Genomic DNA, 22,967 nt, shown 5'->3' with positions numbered 1-22,967 from the left:
AAACAGGGCTTCAGGGAGCATCTTGGTGCAAGCGTTCTCCCCCCTGGGTGAGGCTTTCTTGATTCACAGTCAGTGCTGCCCACATATCCCGCGTGGGGTGTGTTTGTACTTAAAGTGATCCCCCCTCCCTCCCTCCCTCCTCCTTCTCTCTTTTTCTTTTTCACTGAAGAAACATTTATCAAAGCTTTGTCCCATGACGGATTGTAGTATTCTATTTAATTAACTGATTTATTTGAATTTCAAAGGAGAGAACATTGTCAAGAGGCTCCGAAAATACTTAAAGGAATGGAGTATCAACCCCCTTGTCCTCTTCTTGCCCATCCTCAGCATTCTTCCCATCCCGTGACCACTTAGCTTCTTTTCTGGTCCAAATTCATATAGACTTTCTTTCTGAAAATACAAGCAAATGCAAACACAAGTTCTTTTTTTTTTTTTTTTTAAGATTTTATTTATTTATTTGAGAGAGAGAGAGAGCACAAGCAGGGGCAAAGGGAGAGGGAGAAGCAGACTCGCTGCTGAGTGGAGAGCCTGATGCAGGGCTCGATCCCAGGACCTCAGGATCATGACCTGAGCCGTAGGCAGACGCTTAACCGACTGAGCCACCCAGGCTCACATCCATATATGTGTCTTTGAGAGCTTTCGGATTCAGCCTACAGGGCGTCCTCATTCTTCCTGATTGCTGTACGGTAGAGATGGGTGATATTCCTGATCTTTTGCTAAATACCAACCATGTTCTGACGTCATTTTGCACATGAGCAGGTTTTCCGTGGGCTTGGGGTGGTGAGTGTCTAGGGGGAGCACCGTTGTAATTTTGCAGGATCCTGCCCGAGTGCCCAGCGTTGGGGGGCTGTACCTGGTCCCATCCTTGCCCTCGATGACAGGACCCCGTTTCCCCTCCGCCTGAGCCACCTGGTACATTACCAGACTTGGGGATGTCATGCCCCTGATGAGCGCCCCTCCTCTTGTCACGTGCATGAGGCTCTGTTTTTCCTTCCAGTCACCCACTTGCTTATGTTCTGCCCGCTGTTCTTTTGGAACCTCGTCCTTGGTCCTTTTTTCCTTGAGTTGTTGGAGTTCTTTATTAGGAAGGTGAACCATTTATACTCTTACGATTTGATTTCTCCCTGGAAACAGCCCTGGACTGCCTATTGGGCAGACCTGGGATCAGGCCGTAGCTTTGTGACTTACTAGCTGTGTGACTCTGGGCATCTTGCCAGACCTCTCTGAGCCTAAATTTCTTCATCCGTGGAATGTGAATCCTGCCTGCTTCACAGTTTATTGGAGATTTATTGTGAAGCAATATGTGGTCAAGCTGCTGGCCAGGGCCTGATGTGAAGGAGGTTTGAGGGAATCAGAGAGAAGCACCTCCAGACCTCCACTCACTTACTAGATTTAGTAAATGGGCTAACCCTGTGCCAGGCCCTGTTCTAGGCACCCGGGCTGCTGGGAGGGACCAGGCCACGGTATCAGGCCACGCCATGTAGTAAGGTAGCGACCAGCCACATGTGGCGTCAATGAAAAACCACAGAATTTAAATGAAAATTAAAGTTAAACAAGATTAAAAATTCAGTTCCTCGGTCCCACTAGCCACATTCAAGTGCTCAAAAGCTATGGGTGACTCATGGCAGGTGTATTGTATGGCCCAGATAAAGAAGATCTCTGTAACCACAGAATGTTCCAGTGGATGGCTCCGGTCCAGGGGGCAAACAGACCTCAAGTGAATGAGAGTAGTTAAGTCCTGGGGAGATAGAAGAAGAGGCGATGGGGAGATGACTCTAAGAGGTGGTCAGGGGAAGGTCTCCTGGGGAGGGGACCTGAAAGGTGCCACCTGAGTGATGGCCGTCATGGGGATGAGCTGCTCCCGTGGATGCTGGAAGGGCACCAGCTGGCACAGGGGGCCGGGGCCACTGATTTCCAAGGCAATTGCACCATTGTACATTCTACCAGCAGTGCGTGAGGGCTGATTTCTCTACATCCTTTGCCAACACTTACCTGTCTTTTTGATTCTAGCCATCCTCCTGGGTATTAAGGTATCTCATTGTGGTTTTGACTTGCATTTTCCATGGCCCATCTTTCCATGTGCATGTTTGACTATGTGTATCCCTTCTTTGTCTGTTCAGATCCTTTGTCCAGTCTTAATTGGGTTATTGTTCTTTTTGTTATTGAGTTGTAATTACTCTTTATATATTCTGGACACAAGTGCCTTAGCAGACATAGGATTTGCAGAAATTTCCTCTCACTCTCTGGGTTGTATTTTTCACTTTGTCCATGGTGCCCTTTGAAGCACAAAAGTTTTTCATTTTGATGAGCTCCAATTTATTTTTTTTTTTGGTCACTTGTGCTTTTGATGCCATATCTGAGAAACCACTGCCTAATCCAAGGTCACGAACATTTAAGCCTATATTTTCTTCTGAGAGTTTTCTAGCTTTCGCTCTGGCATTGAGGGCTTTGATCTATTTTGAGTTGATTTTGGTTTATGATGTGAGGTTTGCAGCATGTTTCGAAGACAGAGTCTCAGCTTTGTTGATGAGGTGGAGAGAAGCAAAAGAATGGAGGGCGACCTGAAGATCTTGGCCAGCACAGCTGGGTGAGGGGCAGGGCAGGGGAGGAGGAATTTTGGAATTTTGGAGGGAAGGAATGGAGAGGCCTGTTTGGGGCATGTGAAGGCTGAGATGAGTGTGAGCAGTGTGGGGAGATGTGGAGTGAATGGTGGGATCTGCAAGTCAGGGGTCCCAACATAGACAAAGTCGGGAGTTGCTGTGCACAGATGGGATTTATTTAAAGCAAGGGGGTGTTATGAGAGAACCCCGAGGGAATCAGATGGAGCAGGAAAAGAGAAGGCTCTAGGGCTGGCCCTGGATGAGTAGACATCCCTCTGAGATGTGGGGAGGCTGAGAAGGAACAGCCAGGGGGTAGGAGGGCACACAGAAGGTCTCGTAAGGCATCAAGAGTCTGTGAGGCAAGGGATCCAGAATCCAGCCTTGCTCTTTACTTGTGCTGTGTGTTCTTAAGCAGATGCCTTCCCTCTCTGGGCCTTCCTTCCCTTATCTGTGCAGGGAGAGTGTGAGACATGTGCACTACAAATTCTGGAGTCCCATATTTACGGCCTGTGAGTGTATCCCCTATATATGACCGGCTGGAGCAAAACCACAGAATTCAGACTAGGGTATCTAGTACTGCCCTGTTCCTAGATCATTTCTCTCTGTATCTGTGCTTCTGTGCATGTGTGTTTGGAGGCTTGGAGAAATGTCTGACATGAGGTCACCAAAAGTTACCAGTGACAATAATGAGGCTGGCTAGCCCTTATGGAGGGTTCCCCAGGTACCAGCCATGGGGGAGAGGAGCCTGAAGCAAGCCAGGGGCCCTGGACTTGTGCACAGCGCCCCCTGGTGGCAGCACGGTGTCACGCACTTTCCAAGCGCTGCTCCTCACTTGGTTCTCCCCTGAGCCTAGAAGCTGAGTACTGTTATTAGGGGTCTTTCCCCACGTGGTCATGGCTCAGAGAGGTTAAGGCATTAACCTGAGGCCACACAGTTATTAAGTGGCTGAGGCTGGCCTGAACCCAGACCCCATATACTACCTCCCGTCATTAAGGTAGACTGCCGCGGGGTGGGGTTTCTGGTGCCTTAATTTTCTTTTTGCCCTTTTAGGCACAGAACGGACTCTCTCGCTGTGACATATTCTTCCCATAAATGGGAAAGCCCCAGTAAAGTCCTCTGCTTGTGTTCTGTACCACAGGACCTGGGGAAGGAGGATGCCCTGCCGGACAAGGAGCAGCCACTCTGGCAGGGGTCCCCCGTAGCCTCGGGCCCCTGGAGGAGCCACAGTTTCTGCAAGGACAAGAGGAGCGGGCCATTCGTGGTGAGTGATGCTGGCACAGCTGGACTGGGACTCGCGTGGGGTTGGTGTGCATCAGACACCACTGGGAATGCGGTCGTGTGGACAGTCAAGGCTGGCCCAGGGGCCCAAGGAGGCCGAGGGCGGCGGGGGCCTGTCCAAGAATCTGGTGTTGCCGGACTGGCTGCGCGGTGGTTCTTGACGTGGAGGGTGTTGGTGGCTCTGCCTTCGCCCCTCTCGGGTTTCTGGCCCAATGCAGAGAGGTAACCCCGGCTGCCTGGCATGGAGCCAATGAGAACATGCCCTGGGGTCTGAAAGTTCGGGGTTCGAATCCCAACACTGCTCCTCTCAGTCTCTTTTAGCGACTTACTTCTTGGTACTTTGGTTTCTTTACCTAGAAACCTGATTTCTGTTTCTTTTGCGCCGGTGAGTTAATTTAACTAAGCTGGTCCTGGAGCCAGATCACCAGGGCTCAGACCCTAGCTCTGTGTGCGGACAGGTGTTTGGCCTCAGTCTCTTCATCTGTGAAATGGGGATATTGACAGCATCTACTTCACAGGGCTGCTGCAGGGCTCAGAGAAGATAACGCGGCAAGTGTCCAGCATGGTCCTGGGTGCACAGCAAACGCTTTCCTGAGAGTTATCATTACCATTATTATTATTATTATTCTTGTCCCCAGGCCCCGTGTGGGGCGCCTAAGATAGGCATTTCTTTAATGAGGCAACCACAGTTCTACTCACGAGGTCATTTGTATCGTAAGCTTGGTACATTTCAAGGGTATTTGCGCCTGGTCTCATGTCTTGGAGACCTGGTATCCTCCAGCGTTGGAAATCCTAGGTTCCATGGCTTCTGGCTTTAAGGTCATGGGCAAGAAACTTCATTTCCCTGAACTTCTGTTTGGTCCTCTGCAACACGGGGGGGGAGGGGGGAGGAGACACCCCCGGCGGGGTTCTAGATGGAAAAACGTCTATGCCAGGATCAGCAGGGCTGACGGCAGGGCTGGGGGCCACAGAGAGCCAGAGCAGGAACGCAGACCTCGGCGAGCGTCCGCTGAGCGGCCCTGGAAAGCCTCCTTGGCTGTTCAGATCCCAGCCACAGACGTGCGCACATTTGAAACCTGCCTTTTTTTTTTTTTTTTTTTAACATTCTTTTCCACTGATTTCTTCCTTACTCTTTTCTCATTGCCTCCCTGGCGGCACCGACTCAGCTTATCTGATTGTACTTGAACTTTTGTGTGTGTATGTGAAGACAGAGGTTAGGGAGAGAAAAGCATTTAAGGTCTGTCTTTTTATAGTCTCTGCTTGCTGGCATCCTCCCTGGTGGCCCGGCTCCCCCTCCTCCAGTCTCTGTCATTGAGGAGACTTTGTCCTTGGAATCCCTAGGGGGCTTCCTTGGCTCTGTACTTGCGGCTCCCCGAGGCCCCTGCCCTGTTGCTGCCTGCTTGATTTCCTCTTCTCCCATGCAGGTGGGGACGGTGGGGGCCTCAGACCTCGTTTCCCAGCTTTGAGGACTCACACCTGCAATTCCAAGGAGTGGCCACCAGGGGGTGGTGGTGTCCAGCTCACTTTCCCATGGCTCCAAAAGCCTCACTCCAGGGGACCTAAGCGTTGGGCTCTGGGGGCTGAGAAGTGACTTCCAGTTCTGGCTCTGCCACTGTGTGGCCTTGGGCAAGTGATCTGACGGACCTCAGTGAACCTCAGTTTTTTCTTCTGCTTCTGTAAGATGAGGACGGTCTTATCTGGCCTCAAGAGCATTTCTGTGGGGAGTAGATGAGCTCGCTCAGCACTCCGAAGAAGAAATCCTCAGTGAATGCTGGGGCTGCAGTGATGGCTTTTCCTTCTACCTCCCCCTCCTCCTCTCCTCTCCCTTTTCTTCAGCTCTCTCATTGTAAGAGGGGAAACTGAGGCCCAGAGAGAAGGCCTGACTTAGTCCGGGTGAGGACTGGGGTCCTGAGCCCTCGGCCCTGCTGGCAGCCCCTACTCCTCTGGAAGGCAGTCAGGCCTGTGTGTCGTACTTCCTGACGGGCTTGGCGGGGGGTGTTCCCCTGTGAACCGAGTCTACTGCTCCCGTCGCTCTCGATTAATGACTTTGTGCTGCTGGTTTCCAGTTTAGGTTCAGGTTCATCTCCATTTTTTGAGACTGTGTCTTAGGACTTGTCCATCCCCACTCCACTCCTCATGTGAGGGAGTATGAATCCCATATTGTAGAGGAGGAAGCTGAGGCTCAGAGAGGTTAAGCCACTTGCCCAAGGCCACACAGCATGTGGGGGAGCTGGGTTGGAGACTAGTCCTCTTCTGCTTCCAGCCTTGGACCTGGGCCCTTTCTGCCATGGGACTGTGTCTCTGGACCAGCCTCTGCTGGCGCCTCTCTGGGCCTGCAGCACTCGGCGTATCAGCTCATGAGGGAGCAAGACAACCTCGGCCCTGGGGGTGAGAATGTGGTATTTGTTCAGCCCAGGGTTGGCCGCCAGCTCTTCTGCCACGGCCGCCCTCTGAAAGATGTCTGGGACTTGCCAGGGCTAATGCCCTGCTGATTTGCATAGCCCCGCCCACACCCGGCTGACCCACAGGCTGGTCAGACCCTGAGCACGAGGTCAGACCGGTGTGGCCCTGGCATTTAGTAGAGGCAGTGAGCAAGTGAGTTTACCACTCGCGGCCTCTCTTTTCCTCCTCCGTAAAAATCATAGTAATAATAATGTCTAATAGCTTACAGTGCTTCCTGCGTGGTATGGAAACTAGTATTATCCCCATTTTACAGATGGGAAAAACTGAGGCTTGGAGCCATTAAGTACCTCTCCCAGGTTGGAGCCGAGCCGAGATGATGTTTATAAAGCACTTAGCACAGTGCCGCCTGAAGAGTAACTGCCTGTTTAATGTTACCTGCTATTATTGTATTGTTTATTATTTGCTATCAGTTTGTTTTTCTTCTGCGTTCTCTGGAAGAGCTGCTCGATGGAACAGGGAAGCGCCTCCAATCTTTTTTGGAAGTTTTTCTGCTGTTGAGGAAGCTGAGCCCAGCAGGGGGAGGTGTCTTGTTCAGGGAGAGTCCCACAGCAGCCAGGACAGAGCTAGGAGTGCAGACTCGCTGGCTAGTGCTCACTGCCCTCCCCCCACCCATATTGCTTTCAGGGCTACACTTAGTAGGGCCTTGGATCCTTGTGGCAAATCTGAGCCCTGCGCCGGGCCTCGTCCCTCACCCACCCACGGATGGGCGCACCCTCCTTTCCCCAGAAAATGAGCCTTTGGTCTGCACTCATGCAGGGATCATAAAACACAGTGACTCAGTTGTGGACCATGGCCTTAGGTCACAGTTTGTCCCAGAAGCCCCTCCCGTGACTAAAGGTACAGATTCACCAGCTGTGGGGGTTCCCTGTTACGGGGCAGGTGGAGGGCCTCTGCTAACCTTGAGAATGTTCTCCCAAATCTGCAAACCCTTGGCCAGCATTTGCTGGCTCATTTAGTGATGGGCTCATTCTCTCATGGGCCCACTGTGTGCTAAGCCCTGAGTGAGGGGTACTGGAGATTCTCCCAGCCCCCCTGGGGTTACAGTTCAGGGGTACCTGAAGATGGCCTAGGAGGGTCTAGTTAGGTGGAAGAGGAGGAGAGGAAGGTCACTTGGGAAGGAGAAATAGCATATGCAAAGGTATGGGGGTGGGTGATGTAAGAGGCATGTCTGGGGAACACGGAATAGACCAGTTTGGCTGAGATGGAGTGTTGGGGAGGGTCTCAGTCTTTTCTTTTGGCAAATATTTATCTGTATGTCCTTGGTGCTGTGCTGGGCGTTGGACTACAGTTATAAAACAAGACACAGGTACTTAAGAAGGTAGATAAACAATTGCAGTTCTGTTCATTGAGTGCTTACTATGTGCCAGACACTGAGTCTTGTGCTTTACCGGCATTCTTTCATTTAATTTGTTCAAGGTTCAAAGCCTCTCAGAGAGGAGGCACACTTGTTTGAAGTCTTGAAGGATGAACAGTTGTTTGCCAGATGGGTGTGGTCTGGGAAGAGATGATTTGTCCCCCATGGAGGGAAGAGCTTGGGCAAAGGTTCAGGGGCGTGAAACTGTTCTATGCAGTGAATGTAATCTAGAGTCCAGGAGACGGGCTGGAGTCTTATAATCGTTGATGCGTCATTCCTGGACACCCCCGGTGTGTGTTTTAATGCTGAGCTCAGACTTTTCCTATATCTCTTGCTGAGGAAACCAGGATGCTTGTTTTTGGAAGATGGCACTACCTCCTGGCAGCTCTGCCCTCGTGCTGCCATCTTCGTTCAAGGATCTGCCGGAGCAGTCTTGAAGGTTTGAAAGCACTTGAACCTGATAACTTCATTATAATGACTGGAGGATGGAGGGAAAAACCAGCTGGGATTCCAATGCCAAGACTTGTGAATGCAGTCAACTTGAGATAAGACGGAATTTGTGTAATGGTCCCCAGTGGATACATTGTAGGTCTTGGTTAGATACTCTCTTTGCATTTCATTTGGTTGACTAAGCATTCAAGTGGGAAGGGAAAAAAACAAAACAAAATGGAAGAGTCTATATGAACTGCTAGAAATAACTCCTCAGAGATTGTGCTTTAAAAACTAGCTGTGGGGGCGCCTGGGTGGCTCAGTCCTTAAGCGTCTGCCTTCGGCTCAGGTCATGATCCCGGGGTCCTGGGATCAAGCCCCGCATCGGGCTCCCTGCTTGGCAGGAAGCCTGCTTCTCTCTCTCGCTCTCCCACTCCCCCTGCTTGTGTTCCCTCTCTCGCCGTGTCTCTCTCTGTCAAAAAAATAAATAAAATCTTTAAAAAAAAAAAACTAGCTGTGAATAAAGAGTTGATGGCTTTTTATTTGTCCAGGATATGGACTCTTCTCCCTACAATGTGTTGCTTGGCATTCCCCAGTTTGATGTTGGGCCTGTGTTGATGTCATTTGAATTGAATGTCTCAGGAATGCGGCTCGCTGGCTTAATTAAGAGGGCTACTTTATCACACATGGCAAGATGTACGGAGGTGGGCAGCTGTTGGCTTGGCTCAGCATCTCCTAGAGTCTCTTGGGCTTTCCCTCATGCTTTGTGCCTCATGGTCCCAAGATGGCTACCACTTTTCCAAGAATTAAGTCCACTCTGTGGCAGGAATAAGTGGGGGGAAGCCAGAAGGGCCGTGCTAGCTGAGTCTGCAAGAAAGCGAAAGCTTTCCCCCAGTCACCCTCCAGAAGACTTTCACTTACCTGTCATGGGCAAGAACTGGGTCACATGGCCACTGTTAGCAGCAAGAGAGTCTGGGACAGTCAATGCTCAAGACTTCTGGCCTCCAGCATGGAAGGTGGCCATGTTGGATATGGCCATTGGTCTTTCAACAAATAGCATTGTTTAGTACACAGTCTGAAAAATAAAATGGGGATTGTCAGATCCTTGCCAAGGAAGCCTTGGCCTCCTAACCAGGATTCGGGACAAGAGAGAATATCTGCCCAGTGTCTCTATGCTGTGACGTGAGATGTGTGCGGGGCGCTGGGCCTCTGGGATAGCAAGGCACAATTCTGCCCTCCAAGGCCTCCATTCTGCTGGGGAGTAGGGCTCGGAGAAGGGAAGAAAGGCTGAGGTGGAAGAGACAGGCTGGGTGGTAACTGGCTCGGAGGCCAGAGTGACCTTCCTTCCTGGGTGAGGCAAGATGACATGCCAGCTTTTGGAGTGTGATTGTGGAGCCTGAGTGGTGAGAAACTCGTTGACGCCCTGTGCTCTTAGGAGGCTCAGGAATCCCAACTTGTGGCTAATTCCATTTGTTAATTGTTTCTTGTCTGTCACCACTGGGTTGAAAGGGCTGGAGAAGGCTGAGTAATTTAGGTCTCAACTGATTAAAGTTCCTTTTCTGGATTAAAACCAACCAGACCAGAAGATTTTTGATTCCTAGGTATTAAATGCAAATGCTCAATTGTGCCTGAGATTTTGTGTTGGGGGTTTTTTGTATTCCTATGTTTACCTAGCTACCACCCACCCATTCATCTGCTCGTCCATCCATCCATCCATCCATCCATCCATCCTCTTTATATATACAAAGCTCTAAGGATATAAAGATAAATAAGTTAATTTCTGTCCTCAAATTTCTCACATTCATAGACTATAAACAAGTAATTATAGAATCCAGGATGATAAATACTAGTTATTCATTTATCCACCCATTTATTCATTCATTCAACAGATATTTATTGAGCACCTACTGTGTGCCCTGTACTGTTCTTAGTTCTTCAGGTAGAGCAGTGAACAAGACATAAGTGGTTCCTGCCCTCCTGGAGCTCATACTTTAGTGTGAAAAGATAGACATTAAACAAGGAGCCAGACTCAAAAGAGAAAGACTATCAGATGGTACCAAGTGCTATGAAGAAAATAAAATAGGGTACTGGGAATCAAGAGTGGCTGGGGAAGAGGGTGGTTGAAAGCTATTTCATTACTAATAGGGATTAGGAAGGGCTTTTCTGAGGAGGTGACATCTGAGCTGAGACTTGAAAGGGGAGCCCCTGGCCATGTGGAAGAATCAGAGGGAAAGCATCAGGCTGAGGGAAGAGCAAGTGCAAAGGTCCTGGGGCTTGTTGTGTTTTGTAATACTACTATTGATGCTGATGATGATGATGGCATTGGTGCTGGAGTAGACAGTGAGGAGTGAGGGAGTTGGCAGGGGCCAGATCACACTGCCCTGATGGCCACTGTAAAGAGGTTGGTTTTGGGTAAGTGCATGCTGCTTTGGTAAGCACAGAGGAGGGAAGCATCATACCATCTGGAGGAATTCAGAAGAATGTCAGAGACAGACTCGATGGAAGAAGGAATTAGCCAAGAAGAAGGCAATCAGGTCAGGGGAATAGCATGTGCATACATAAAGAGGCATAGGAGAACATGGGGTGTTCTGGGAGCTGCAAGGAGGGGTTACCTGGAGAGTGGTGATGAGGCAGAAGGCTGGCCAAGCGGGGGATGAGAATGCCCGTCCAAGTCAGAATGAGGGGCTTGGTGATAGGCCTGCCAGGGGCCCAGAGGAGCCGAAAGATAGGACTTTTTAAAACACTGCCGAAGGCGAGGCTTGGAGCGCCCCCTAGTGGACATTTTTTAGAGGTTGGAGAGTGTGAGCTAGGAACCTGTTGCTGCAATCTGAGCAAGACCATTTAAAAAAAAAAAATTATTGTGGTTAAATACATATAACAAAGTTCACCATTTTAGCCGTTTTTACGTATATTATTCAGTTTTATTAAATACATTCACGGTGTTGTGCAGCCATAACCACTATCCGTTTCCAGAACTTTTTCATCCTTTCAAACAGGAACTCTGTCCCCAGTGAACACTACCCCCCCATCCTGCCTCCCCCAGCCCCTGGCACCCTCTGTTCTCCTTCCTGCCCTCTGAATTTGCCTACTCTAGATACCTCAGATAAAGGGAGCCATACGATATTTGCCCTTTTGTGTCTGGCTTATTTCACTAATGTCTTCGAGGTTCATCCCTGTTGTAGCAGGTGTCCGAATTTCCTTCCTGTTCAAGGTAGCATAATGTTCCGTTGTATCTATAGTTCACATTTTGTTTATCCATCCGTCTGTCGGTGGACCCTTTGGTGGCTTCCACCTCTTGGGTGTTGTGAGTAATGCTGCTGTGAACATGGGTGTGCAAGTATCTCTTTGAGTCCCAGCTTTGAGTCCTTTTGGGTGCGTATGCCCAGGAATGGAATTGCTGGATCGTAAGGCAGTTCTATCTTTAACTCTCTGAGGAAGTGTTAAACTTTTCCACAGCGACTGCACCATTTTGCATTTTCACCAGCAATGCACGAGCGTTCTAATTTCTCCCCATCCTCACCAACACTTGCTGTTTTCCATTTTGTGGTTTTGGCTTTGGTTTTTGATAAAGCCATCCAAATGGATATGGAGTGGTATCTCATTGTGGTTTCAATTTGCATTTCCATAATGGCTAATGATGGTGAGCATCTTTTCATGTGTTTGTATCTTCTCTAGAGAAATGTCTATTTGAGTCCTTTGCCCATTTTGGAATTGGGTTATTCTCTTTGGTTGCTGTAGGAGTTGCTGTAGGAGTTCTTTATATATTCTGGATACTAATCCCTTACCAGCTGTATGGTTTACAATTATTTTCTTCCATCTGTGGGTTGTTTTTTCACTTTCTTGGTAGTGTTCTTTGATGCACAAGCATTTTTAATTTTGGTGAAGACCGATTTATCTACTTTTTCTTTCATTGCCTGGAAGATAATTTATAAAATTGACGGGTAATATGCGTACAGAAAAGAGCACATATTTTATGCCAGATGGCCTGGCTTTGAATCCCAACTCTGCTACTTAGCTATGTGACCTTGAATGGGTTAACATCTCTGCCTCAGTTTTCCCATCTGTAAAATAGGGGTAATAAGGGAACCTACTTATTAGAAATGCAGTGAGGTTAGGGGTGCCTGGGTGGCTCAGTTGATCGGGTGTCTGACTCTTGATTTTGGCTCGGGTCATGATCTCAGGGTCGTGAGATTGAGCCCTGCCTTGGGCTCCATGCTCAGCGTGGAGCCTGCTTGGGATTCCCTCTCTCTCCCTTTCTCTTTCTGCTCCTCCCTCTGCTTATACACTCTCTCTCTAAAAAAAAAAAAAAAGAGAAAAAAAAAGAAAAAAATGCAGTGAGGTTAGATGAATTAATGTATGTAAGGCACTATAAACAGTTGTGTCTCTTTTTAAGTTATTACTTTGCTGCTGTTACTATGACTATATAGTATATATTGAGTATCTGCCTGACAGACACTGTGCTAAGATTATTCACTGTATGAACATTATTCCACTGTCCCATTTAATCCTCACAAACTCCAAGAGATGGGTATTCATCGTCCCCATATTATAGATAAGGACACAGGCTTGAGCCCTTCTGAGGCTTGCCGAGTGCGATTTCCTGGTGTTTTTTGCCAAAGTGACCTCACTATATCCTGAGGTACTAGGAACATGCCCATTTTAGAGATGCTGAGCCTGAGGCTCAGAAAGGGGACGTGACTGACTCAGGCACACACAGCAAGGAAACGGCAACACCTAGATTGATCCCTGGCCAGTGGACTTATCCCTTGGAGCTGAGGAGAGGGTTAGGGCTTCTGGGGGCAGGCTCCCTGTATGGAAAGAGGGGCTGGGTTTTTGTTTCACTTGTGTTGCTGGGGCCCCTGGGGACCAAGACGTTGGAGGGCTCCCAGCCAGGTGTCCACAGGAGGCTGATGAACAATGGGACACCTGTTGCCCTTGCAAAACCTCCCTATGGGAGCCAGATGGGCAACCAGGTGTGACCGCCTCCTGGTTCAACTGCCCGGGATTGCAAGCGCTGGGGCCGCCTCGCTGTGGGATCCTGGTCCTGGAGCGAATTAACCTTTTCTGCGTGTTAACCCATTGAGGTTACCTCACAGGTGAGGAAATGGAGGCCCAGCGGGTTGACGAGGATCTTTCTGGTGCTTCTGTTTCTCCTCCTTGAGAAAGTATGTCGAAACACCGCTGTGTGAGAATGATGCTAATCCGTTGTGTGAGAATGATGCTAATCCGTAGCAGGCTAATCTGGACTTGACTCTCATTGTGTTTTAGAATATAAATAACAAACGTATGCGTTTTCCCCTGCTAATAGTCACGATTGCTTGTTTCACCTGTCACAACCCTTTGAGACTCACCAGAGGGCCACCCTACCCTGGCCAAGTTGCTGGGGTACACACCTGTTTCCACCTTCCCGAGTGCACGCAGCTGCATTTGCATACACGGACTCGGACACACTCTCACCAAACAGGAACAAACCCCACTAGACCCAGATTCTAATCTGATCTCTTTCTGCCGCCACTCTGTGGCTTTGGACAGCTCCCTGAGGCTCACCTTCCTCATCTGTGAAATGGGGTGAGAGAAGCCAGCTCTGTGTCCCACACTGGCTGTTGTGAGCAGGTAAGACAGACATTGGAAAGCTGTCTCTCGCCAAGCAGGAGGTGGTAGTCAAGGTGCTAGGCAGACTTTATAATTCATTCCGGAAACGTTTGCTGAGCACCTACTGTGCTCTAAAGAGAAGTCAGATTCACACCTTTTCTTGGAGGATGAAATCCCATCTGCACTCAGGATCCAATCCAGTGTCCATATGACAGCTTACAAGACTGTGTGTCTGCCTGACCCTCTCCCCCAGTACATGTCCTATGCTCACTCCACTCAAGCCGCACTGGCCTTCAGAACATTCCCTTAACATGCATGTCAGGTGTGTTTCTGCCCCAGGGCCTTGGCACATGCTGTTTGCTCTCCTCCAGATTCCCTCTTCACTTCCCTCTTCTTAGGTCATCTCTAGCTCAAATGACACCCTTCAGCTGGGCCTTCCCTGGTGCCACATCTATAGAAGGACCCCAGGCCCCCACTGTTCTCTCCCAACGCACCCCTTGTCACATGCAGTATCTTCTCATCGCCCAGTGTCTGCCTCCCCCATCAGAGCGGAGGCTCTGGGAGGCAGGGAACTCTGAGCCCAGTGCCCAGCGCATAGTAGGCACACAACATATATGTATGGAGTGAGTGAATGAAGTAGCACCTACATCTAAAAGAAATCATTTATTTATTTATTTATTTAGAGAACGTGTGCATGCGAAGGCGGGATTGTTAGTGGGGGAGGGGCAGAGGGAGAGGGAGAGAGAGAGAGAGAATCTTAAGCAGACTTCACGCCCAGAGCAGAGCCTGATGTGGGGCTCGATCTCACGACCCTGACATCCTGACCTGAGCCAAAATTAAGAGTTGGACACTTTAACCAACCGAGCCACCCAGGCATCCCAGCAACCCCCCCCCTTTTTTTTTTTTAAGATTTTATTCCTCTAAAGCAGTTTCAGAACCCTCTGCATTCAGCACCCCCCACCGGAGTGGGACATTTGATACAGTGGATGAACCCTACACTGACATCGTTATCACCCACCGTCCATGATTTATGTTAGGGCTCTCTCCTGGTGTACAGTCTGTGGGTTTGGACAAATGCGTAATGATCCGTATCCATCATTACCGTATCGTGCAAAGGAGTTTCACTGCCTTGAAAATGCTCTGTGCTCTGCCCGTTCATCCCTCTCCCCACACCCGACCCCTGATGACCACTGATCTGTTTATAGTCTCCATAGTTTTGCCTTTTCCAGAATGCCCTACAGTGGGAATCATCCAGTGTGTGGCGTCTTCAGACTGGCTTCTTTCCCGTAGCAGTATGCACGAGAGGTTTATCGACGTCTTTGCATGGCTCAGTGGCTCATTTCTTTTTAGCCCCGAATAATAATCCATTGTCTGGATGGCCACAGTTTATCCACTCACCTGCTGAGGGACATCTTGGTTGCTTCCACGTTTTGATGATTGTGAATAAAGCCGGGGTAAACATCCGTGGGCAGGTTTTTGTGTGGACCTAACTTTCAGCTCCTCTGGGTAAATACCAAGGAGTGCAATGGCTGGATCATATGGTCAGAGTGTGTTCCGTTTTGTACCCTATCATTTTTTTAAGTGTACAATTCAGTGGCTTTTAGTATACTCCTCAAGTCATGCATCCATCAATCAATCTGAAAAGATTTTCGTTACCCCCCAAAAGAAACCAAGCTCCCCTTGGCAATCATTAGTCCTCAGCCCCCTCCTCAATAATGCTGCCATTTATCCATCCCCTTGGATATGCCGGGCCCCGCGCTCTGATCATTCTCATGGTGACTCCGCAAGGTAGGGACTGTTCTTGTTCCCATCTTCCAGATGACAAAACTGAGGCCTATAGAGGTGAAGTCACTTGCCTGCATGACTCAGCTAGGAGGTGATGGAGCTGGGATTTGAACCCACATGGAGCCTGTGCTTGGCGGATCTCACGCCTGAATTGGGATGTTTCCCAAACTCCAGTCACTCTTCTGTCACCTCGAGTACTTTTCATAGTCGTGAATCACCTAGACTAATATTTAGTTAATACTGAATTTGAACTGGCTTCGCTTTTTTTTTAATATAACACCTTTATTGAAATATAATTCATATATCCTGTAGTTTGCTCTTTGAAAATATACAATTCAGTGGGTTTTAGTATGTTCACAAATTTGTGTAACCATCACCACAGTCACCTTTAGGACATCGTCCTCATCCCAAAAGGAAGCCGTACCTATTAGCTGCCACCCCCTCATCCCCTGCCCCCCCCAGCCCTAGGCAAATACCATTCTGTTTTCCATGAATTCACCTGTTCGAGGAACCTCAGATAAAGGGGATCATATGCTATTTGTCCATTTGTGTCTGGCGTCTTTGACTCAGAGTTCAAGGTCCATCTGTGCTGTCCTGTGGGTCCGAACTCCATTCCTGTTTATGGCTGGATCACGCGCTGCTGTCTGGATGGACCACATTTCAGTTATCCATCCATCGGTTGGTTCATTTCTACTTTTTGGCACCTGCGAACACTCCTGCCCCCTTATCGTCCCGTTGTACTGGTCTGAGTTCATCCTCTACCTGCACTTACTATGTATTTGTTTTCTGACAAATTGCAGGATCTCGGGGCTCTTGATCCCTTTGTTCCACTCCACGATGTCGGTGCAAAACTGATGCTCAGTCCCTGTTTGCTAACGGAGTGAGCGAGTGAGTGGGAGAGTCAAGAGCCCCGTATGGGAGACAGACATATGCCCAACCACCTGACCCCAGGAAGGAGTGGGTGATGAGTCTCCCCTGGCTTGGTTGTGGGGGAGCCAGAAAGGTACAACCGAAGTTGGGTCTTGACGGGGGGAGTAGGAGTTGGTCAAGTAGGGAGAGACAGGAGGGGCCCCCAGGCAGACGGCCCAGGTGGGGCATGGTACAGCTGTGATTTCTTGTCCCTGCTACATCATTCCTGGGGTGGGGGTGGGGGCCACCCCTGTGCTCTCAGGATGGCTCCTCGTCACTGAGCAGAGAGCAGGGCTCAGAGGGAAAACGCAGAATTCAGTCACAGGGGCAGAGTTCCCAGGGCCAAGTCGCACTGCACTCGCCCCAGAGATCTGGTGATTCCTGAATGCCCGGCCCAGACACGTGCACCCGGGTCACCGCAGGGCTTCTGGATCCAGATTTACAGGCGCTTTCCCTCTAGATTCTGCCTCAGGAGCTGCAGCCGGAGGGCAGGCCGGACAGGGACGGGGAATTAGCCACAGACTCGGAGGAAGGAGGAGGCGGCTGTTGCATATTCCAGCCTGCCCCTGCCTGTCGTGTTGCAAGCAAAACCACTGGTCTTGATTTTGATGTGAAATCTCACCAGTTTTATATGTTGGAGAAAATTTTTTTTTTTTTTTTTTTTTTAATTTAGGTGCTGGTGAAGGCAGGTGGGTGGGTCAGGCCACACCCAGCTGCCCTCCATTAACGCTCAGGGGATGGGCAGGCCTGTTGCACACACATCACCTCGATGGATCCTTGCCACAACTCATGGGGAAGCTGAGGCTGGGGCAAGTGAAGCCGCTTGGCCCGGGCTCATACAGGGGATAGGAGCCACAGGTGGGACTCAATCCAGGGCTGTCGGACCCTGGGGGCATCAGAAATGTCCCGAGTATCCTCCAGAGGGTTTTCTAGCTGCAGTTGCCCTGTTTCATCCCTCCTCCTTGCGTCCCTGTCCCTTGTTCCTGGCCATCCTCCTGACATTAAAATAGGCACCATTTAGGGGAAAAAAAAAAAATTGAAAAAGGAAAGAAAGGCCCCATGTTCCTTGTGCAGTGCTCAAAAGTGACCACTAGAGGGCGAGATGGAGGTGATCTAGTTCCAACATTCCGTGTTATTTTTAGTTTTTAACCCCTTCTGCCTCGGGGCCTTCACTCTGAAAAAGCCAAGTCTTCTGGCACCACTTGGATTTTCTTTTAACACATTCCACTGATTTTGCTACACGTGTCGCTCAGCTCCGTCCTCCACTAGGTCCCTTGCCGGTTTCTAATTCACTAGCCTTGCATCAGGGCTGAGGTGGGGACATTCTCCTGCAGCCCGCACAGCCCCTCCGCCCCACTTATCTTCATGGGTGATGTTTCTCTTCTGAAGAAATTACTTTTTGGGAGAAAAAGAATTCTGTTTTTATTTTCTTCCCAAAAGGAGTGCGGCATATGTGTGTGTCTGGGGGATGGGCAGCCCATAATGAGAGCCCTATGAATATAGAAATGGCATTTCTGACTTAAGCAGAAGTATTTCCAGAGATGCTGAATCTCCTCCTTGAACACGAATTCTCTTGAGAAGAGGAACATTTGGTCATATTTCAAGACTTGGTTCCATGCCACCTCCTCTAAGAAGCCCTCCCAGGTTGCACCCTTTCCTGTGAACTCCAGGCCCTTTAGCCCCCAGTGCTGTAGTGCTTCTCTCCGGTAGACCCTGAGCTCCCTGAGGGCAAGGACCACGCCTCATTCAATGTCCCCACTGCTCCACAATTAATCCGCAAGGCTTTCAGTGCCTGAGCACTTGTAATCTGCTAGGGGCTTTTGTGACACCACCTCACCTCACCCTCACAACAGCCCTGCAAGGGAAGGAATTATTATCAGCCTCTTTTTACGTCTGAAGAAACCGAGGCGCAGAGAGGAGAAGCATGTTGTCTGGGATGATGCTGTGGGCAGGGTTGGAGTCAGGGTCTGAACCCAGGCTTGTCTGAGCGCAGATTCCTGCTCGAGATAGCTCTGCACCCCGCCTTCCTGCAGGTGCTCAAGCAGGGCTCCAGGAATTAGTGTGGAGGGAGCTCTCCAGCTGGGCTCTGCGGGCTGCTGGGCATGCACTTGCCCTTTCCCGCTGCCCCCGCCCCTTTCTTCTCCTTCTCCAAAAGCTTATTGGAATATAATCTGCGTGCCATGAAATGCACTCATTTTAACTCTACAATTTAGTAATTTTTAGTGAACTTATAAAGGTGTACAACCAGCTCCAGGACATTTTCATCACTCCTGAAAGAAAGCCCCTATCCATTAGCAGTCACTCTCCACGCTCCCTGCCCCCCCACCCCCCAGCCCCTGGCAACCACGGACCTACTCTCTGTCCCATCAGTGGAATCACAGAGCACGTGCTGTGTCCGGCTCTTTCCCGGAGCAGGGGGTTCTTGCTGCAGCCATGTTGTCGCGTGCATCCTTGTGCTTCTGTCCCCTTGTGCTGGGTGGGCCCCTTCTCGTCCATGGCCATCTTCCTTGCCTCCCCCCAACCTGGACTGCCCCTCCTCATGGTGGACAGAACCCGCTGGGGCCTGAGGGGCTGTTGCCAGGTCAGGCTGGGCGCGAAGGGATGAAGAATGTTTTGCTTTCCACCCTCCCCCCTCCCCCCTGGCCCCAGTTGTGTGTTTTAAGTGATTTCAAATATCCTACAGTTGATAATGCCCTGTGGGTTGGTTCTGCCCTGGCCAGATGGGCTCAGAGGTGCTTTTTTGGGGGGAGATAAACCCCCAACTTGATGGGCTGACCCCAGCTTGGGCTCCTACTAGCCAGGGTGCTGAACTCAATCTGCCACTAGCCGATCACGGCTGAGGTGTTTTGAGCCCCCAGCCCTGAGCACTTTACACATATTACTTCATTTCCTCTTCCCGGTGCCCCTGTGGGGCAGGCACCGTCCTCACCCCCATTTTACACTGGGGAACCGGGGCACAGAGAGGTTAAATAACCAGCCCAGTATCACACAGCTCGCTAGTGCTGGGATAAGGACTGGAACCCGGGCTTGTCCACCTGCAGCCTCTACACCCTTCACTGGCACCCCGGGCTGCCTCTCTGCAACCTGCTCTCCCCTCCCTGGGTCTCAGTTTCCCCCTTGGACAGCCTTCTGCTCCGTCTGTGCCCTGATTCTTTCAGAGGTTGTCAGCTTCTGGAAGACGGGGGCATGTGTATGGCTTCCCTGGATCCCTTCAGTGGCTGACAGGGTGCTATGCACACAGTAGGTCTGTTCTCGGCGTGTTCCGGGCACGCAGATGCAAGTGTCATTTCCTTATCAGCGGCACTAGTGCCGGGAGAAGTGGGAGTTCTCAGCCCTTTGGGGAATGGTTGCAGAGCACCTTCTAAGTGCTGGGCTGTGTGCCAGGCCCTGCCTGTGGAGAGCACACAGTCCCGTGGAGGAGATCGGCTCTCACCACACCGAGCATCCTAACATACTCGGAGAGGGGGCTAGTGACTCATGCTTGGAGGGCTTCCTGGGAATCATGCGTTGGGCTTGGAAGATGATCGAATTTCCGCAGATGGAAAGGGCATTCCTGGCCAAAGACCCTGTCTGAGCAACGGCTGGGAGGCTGGGGGTCCACACATGCGTGAGGGAATGGGTTTGGCTGGGGCAGTACCTGGAGGCCGGATGGCTAAGGGCATTGAAGGCCGAGCCAAGGAGCGCGGCACACTCTGATGGACCACAGGCTTGGGGGGCAAGCAGGCCCCTCTAGTGTCTCAGGTGGGGGCCGTGTCAGCGCCATCTCTCTCCACCCCCTGGCACAGAGCCTGGACACAGCAGGTGCATAGGGAGCATGTAACAGATGAGTGGGCTCTGTTTCTACAGGGTCATCGATTCCGATGCCTGGGAGGGCCGGGGCATGGTCCACACCTGGGTTGTGGGGAGCAGGAGGAATGTGCCGGATCTGGTCCCCAGGCAGCACCCTCCTGTTCTGCTGTGTCCCCACAGGAACGCAGGCCCATGGGCGAGGCGGGCCTATATTTCTAGAGGAGCTGGGAATCTGCATTTGCTACACGTAGTTCTTCTGAGGCTTACTCGTTACCAACTGTATTCAAATAAAACAACATAGTGTGCCTACCTTCCCACCCAGCGCCCCAACAAAATCATGCCTGCCTGGGGGGCTGCCGGTTTTCCATCTCCCTGCGCGAATGCTGATGGCAATTTTAACAAGCTCCCGTCCCTTTTGGGAGGTTTCTGCTAAGCTCTGATCTCTCCGGAGGGCTGCATGATTGTTGTACATTCAGTCGGTGTTTGAGTGGTTGAGTGACATTAATAAGAGTTGCCCCAGGACCTACTGTGGCCAGGCGTTGCCCTGGGACATGGGGAGACGGGCTGCCCAGGGGTGGGCCCTTGGGCACCAGGGATTGAAGGAGGAATTACGGAGAAGCAGCGCGTTTGGCCAGAGGAGGTGCTCTGGGATCCCGCATCTGGGGGCCACCCTTAGCCCAGGCTGGGGGCTGCCAGAGGGGCGGGATGGTTAGATCTGAAGCCAGAGAGCTCAACTCCAGCAGGAGGGAACCGGGCGAAGAGGAGCGGGAGTGTCCTTGTTTTCTAGGCCTGCCATAAGGACCCACCATATCCTTAGTGGCTCAAAAACAATAAATACTTGCTCTCTCAAAGCTCTGGGGGCCAGAAGTTTGAAATCAGGGCATCGGCAGGCCCAGGCTCCCTCTGAAGATGCTAAGGGAGTCTCCCTTCTTGCCTCTTCCAGCGTTTGGTGGCTCCGGGCCCTCTGTGGCTTGTGGCTGCCTGGCCCTGGTCTGTGTCTCTTCCGTGTGGTTGCATCTTCTCTTCTGTTTCTTATAGGGATACTTATTAGATTTAGGGTCTTACCCGGGTAATCCTGGATGAGCTCATCTCAAGATCTTTAACTTGATCACATCTGCAAAGACCTTTTTCCAAATAAGGTCACATTTACAGATTCTGGGTGGACGTATCTTTTGGGGGCCACCATTCACCCACCGCAGGGAGGAAGACAGCTTCTGACTGAGGAACAGCATGGGCAAAGGCCCTGTGGGTGCGTGGCTCACGGGGTGGGGGAGGGGCTGGTGTGGGGTCAGGTGGGTGAAAGGCAGACAGGGGCCTGGGGTGGGAGAGATGGGAGCCAGGGATAGGAAGACGTTCCAGGTGTGTGTGGGGGGTGCCTTTGTCATGTGCGTGCAGGTAGCACCCCCTGCCAGGTGGAGATGGGTCCCCTACTAGGGCCTGACCCAGACTCAGTATAGGTCACTTCTGGCCTAGAGTGGGGGGTGCTGCTCCCGGGGGCATGTCCTGGTGACTGTGACCATCTCCGGGCTGGGCGAGCGGGGGCTTGGGAGACTCCAGCTTTCGTGCCTTCCCACTCCCACCTGGCTGGTCTTGGGTCAGCTCTGTCTGCATGTCAGACTTGCCAGTCCGGCTTTTTCACTTTTTTTTTTTCTTCCCACCCCTGCCCCGAGCTCCGTTGTCTCTCTTCCTCCCTCCCCACCCCTGCCCTGCTCTCTCCCCAACTGTGCTCTGTTCTCTGTGTCCCTGACTGCTGCATCCTCCCGTTGTGCTTTTCAGAACTCGGCCAGAATGACCCTCTGACTCTACCATCAGCCAGTCAGTCAGCGAGCAGGGGCACTGGCTGAACCTTCAGCTGTACCCTCAGTTGGGGCCAGGCCGCCGACTGACGGTTAGGTGGGCAGTGAGCAACCGGGGCCCATCGCCTGCCGGATGTGGGGTACCAAGAACTGATGAAGCCACAGGCCTGCTTTTGAAGAGCTTTGAAGTTCACCCCATGGTTTCCTCGGCTGCTGAGCTCAGCTCTCCCCCGTGCTGTTCAAGCGGGTTTCCTGTCGGCCGCTCAGCCCGGCACTGGGTTGTGGGCTGCTGTGCGGTGCAGATGGGCCCAGGGGTCTGGAGGGTGGGAGCCCGGCTCTGAGCCAAAGCCTCTGCCAAGGGCTGTACCCCTCCCTCTCCTTGGAGCGAGGGAGCAGGCCTGCCTCAGGGGTGGCTCCCGGGTCGTGCGGTCACTGTGTGCCCATCTCTGGGGCTGACCTAGGCTGGGGGGTGGGAGAAGGAGGCCCCGGCTCTGCCTTGTGGCTTAGTAGCCACTCACCTGGGGCAACTCCCTTCGCCTCTTGGGAGTCTTGGTTGACTCATCTGGCTGGTGGATGATAATGCCCCCCCCCCACCCATGGAAATGCTGTATGACTGAAACTGGATATTTTGGTGTCATTATACCTCACTGAATTTGCAAACCCTGAAATGCGGGCATAATCCATCCCATTTTACAGAAGGGGTAAGTGAGGCTCGGGGAGGTGGAGGGACTTGCCAAGATCAGTCTTTTTCGAAGGAAACATCCAAGAAAGGTCACCTTGGGTGGGCCTCAGGTGTGCTGTAATTTGCATTTTTAACCTCTGCAAATGGATGCTCCTCGCACACCCCCACATCCTGCGGCTGGTAGATGGTGACTCTGGGAGCCCGTCTCTCCCTTCCTCGGCGGCCCCCACCACCCACAGATGTGGACCGAACCCAGAACTTGTGTTTGGGAGGCCCAGGCTCCAGGTTTG

At 51.2% G+C, this 22,967-nt stretch overlaps 1 protein-coding gene across 7 annotated transcripts in view; it reads left to right on the top strand.

Annotated features, from left to right (window-relative positions):
* KIAA1671 (KIAA1671 ortholog) overlaps positions 1-22,967 on the top strand; it is a 181,899-nt gene that overhangs the window by 67,683 nt on the left and 91,249 nt on the right. For 6 of the 7 annotated variants that reach the window (XM_081801945.1, XM_081801948.1, XM_081801947.1 and 3 more), the window contains exon 6: positions 3,739-3,861. The exons of the other annotated variant lie outside the window; for it this stretch is intronic. In XM_081801945.1, coding sequence (XP_081658071.1) covers positions 3,739-3,861 — 123 coding nt within the window. The remainder of the gene's footprint in view (positions 1-3,738; positions 3,862-22,967) is intronic. 7 annotated transcript variants of the gene reach the window in all.

This window comes from Leptonychotes weddellii, chromosome 13 (genome assembly GCF_054177405.1).
Source record: "Leptonychotes weddellii isolate Sample4059 chromosome 13, ASM5417740v2, whole genome shotgun sequence".
NCBI lineage: Eukaryota > Metazoa > Chordata > Mammalia > Carnivora > Phocidae > Leptonychotes > Leptonychotes weddellii.
The sequence above is the reverse complement of the archived record's forward strand: the minus strand, read 5'-3'. Positions and strand labels throughout refer to the sequence as shown.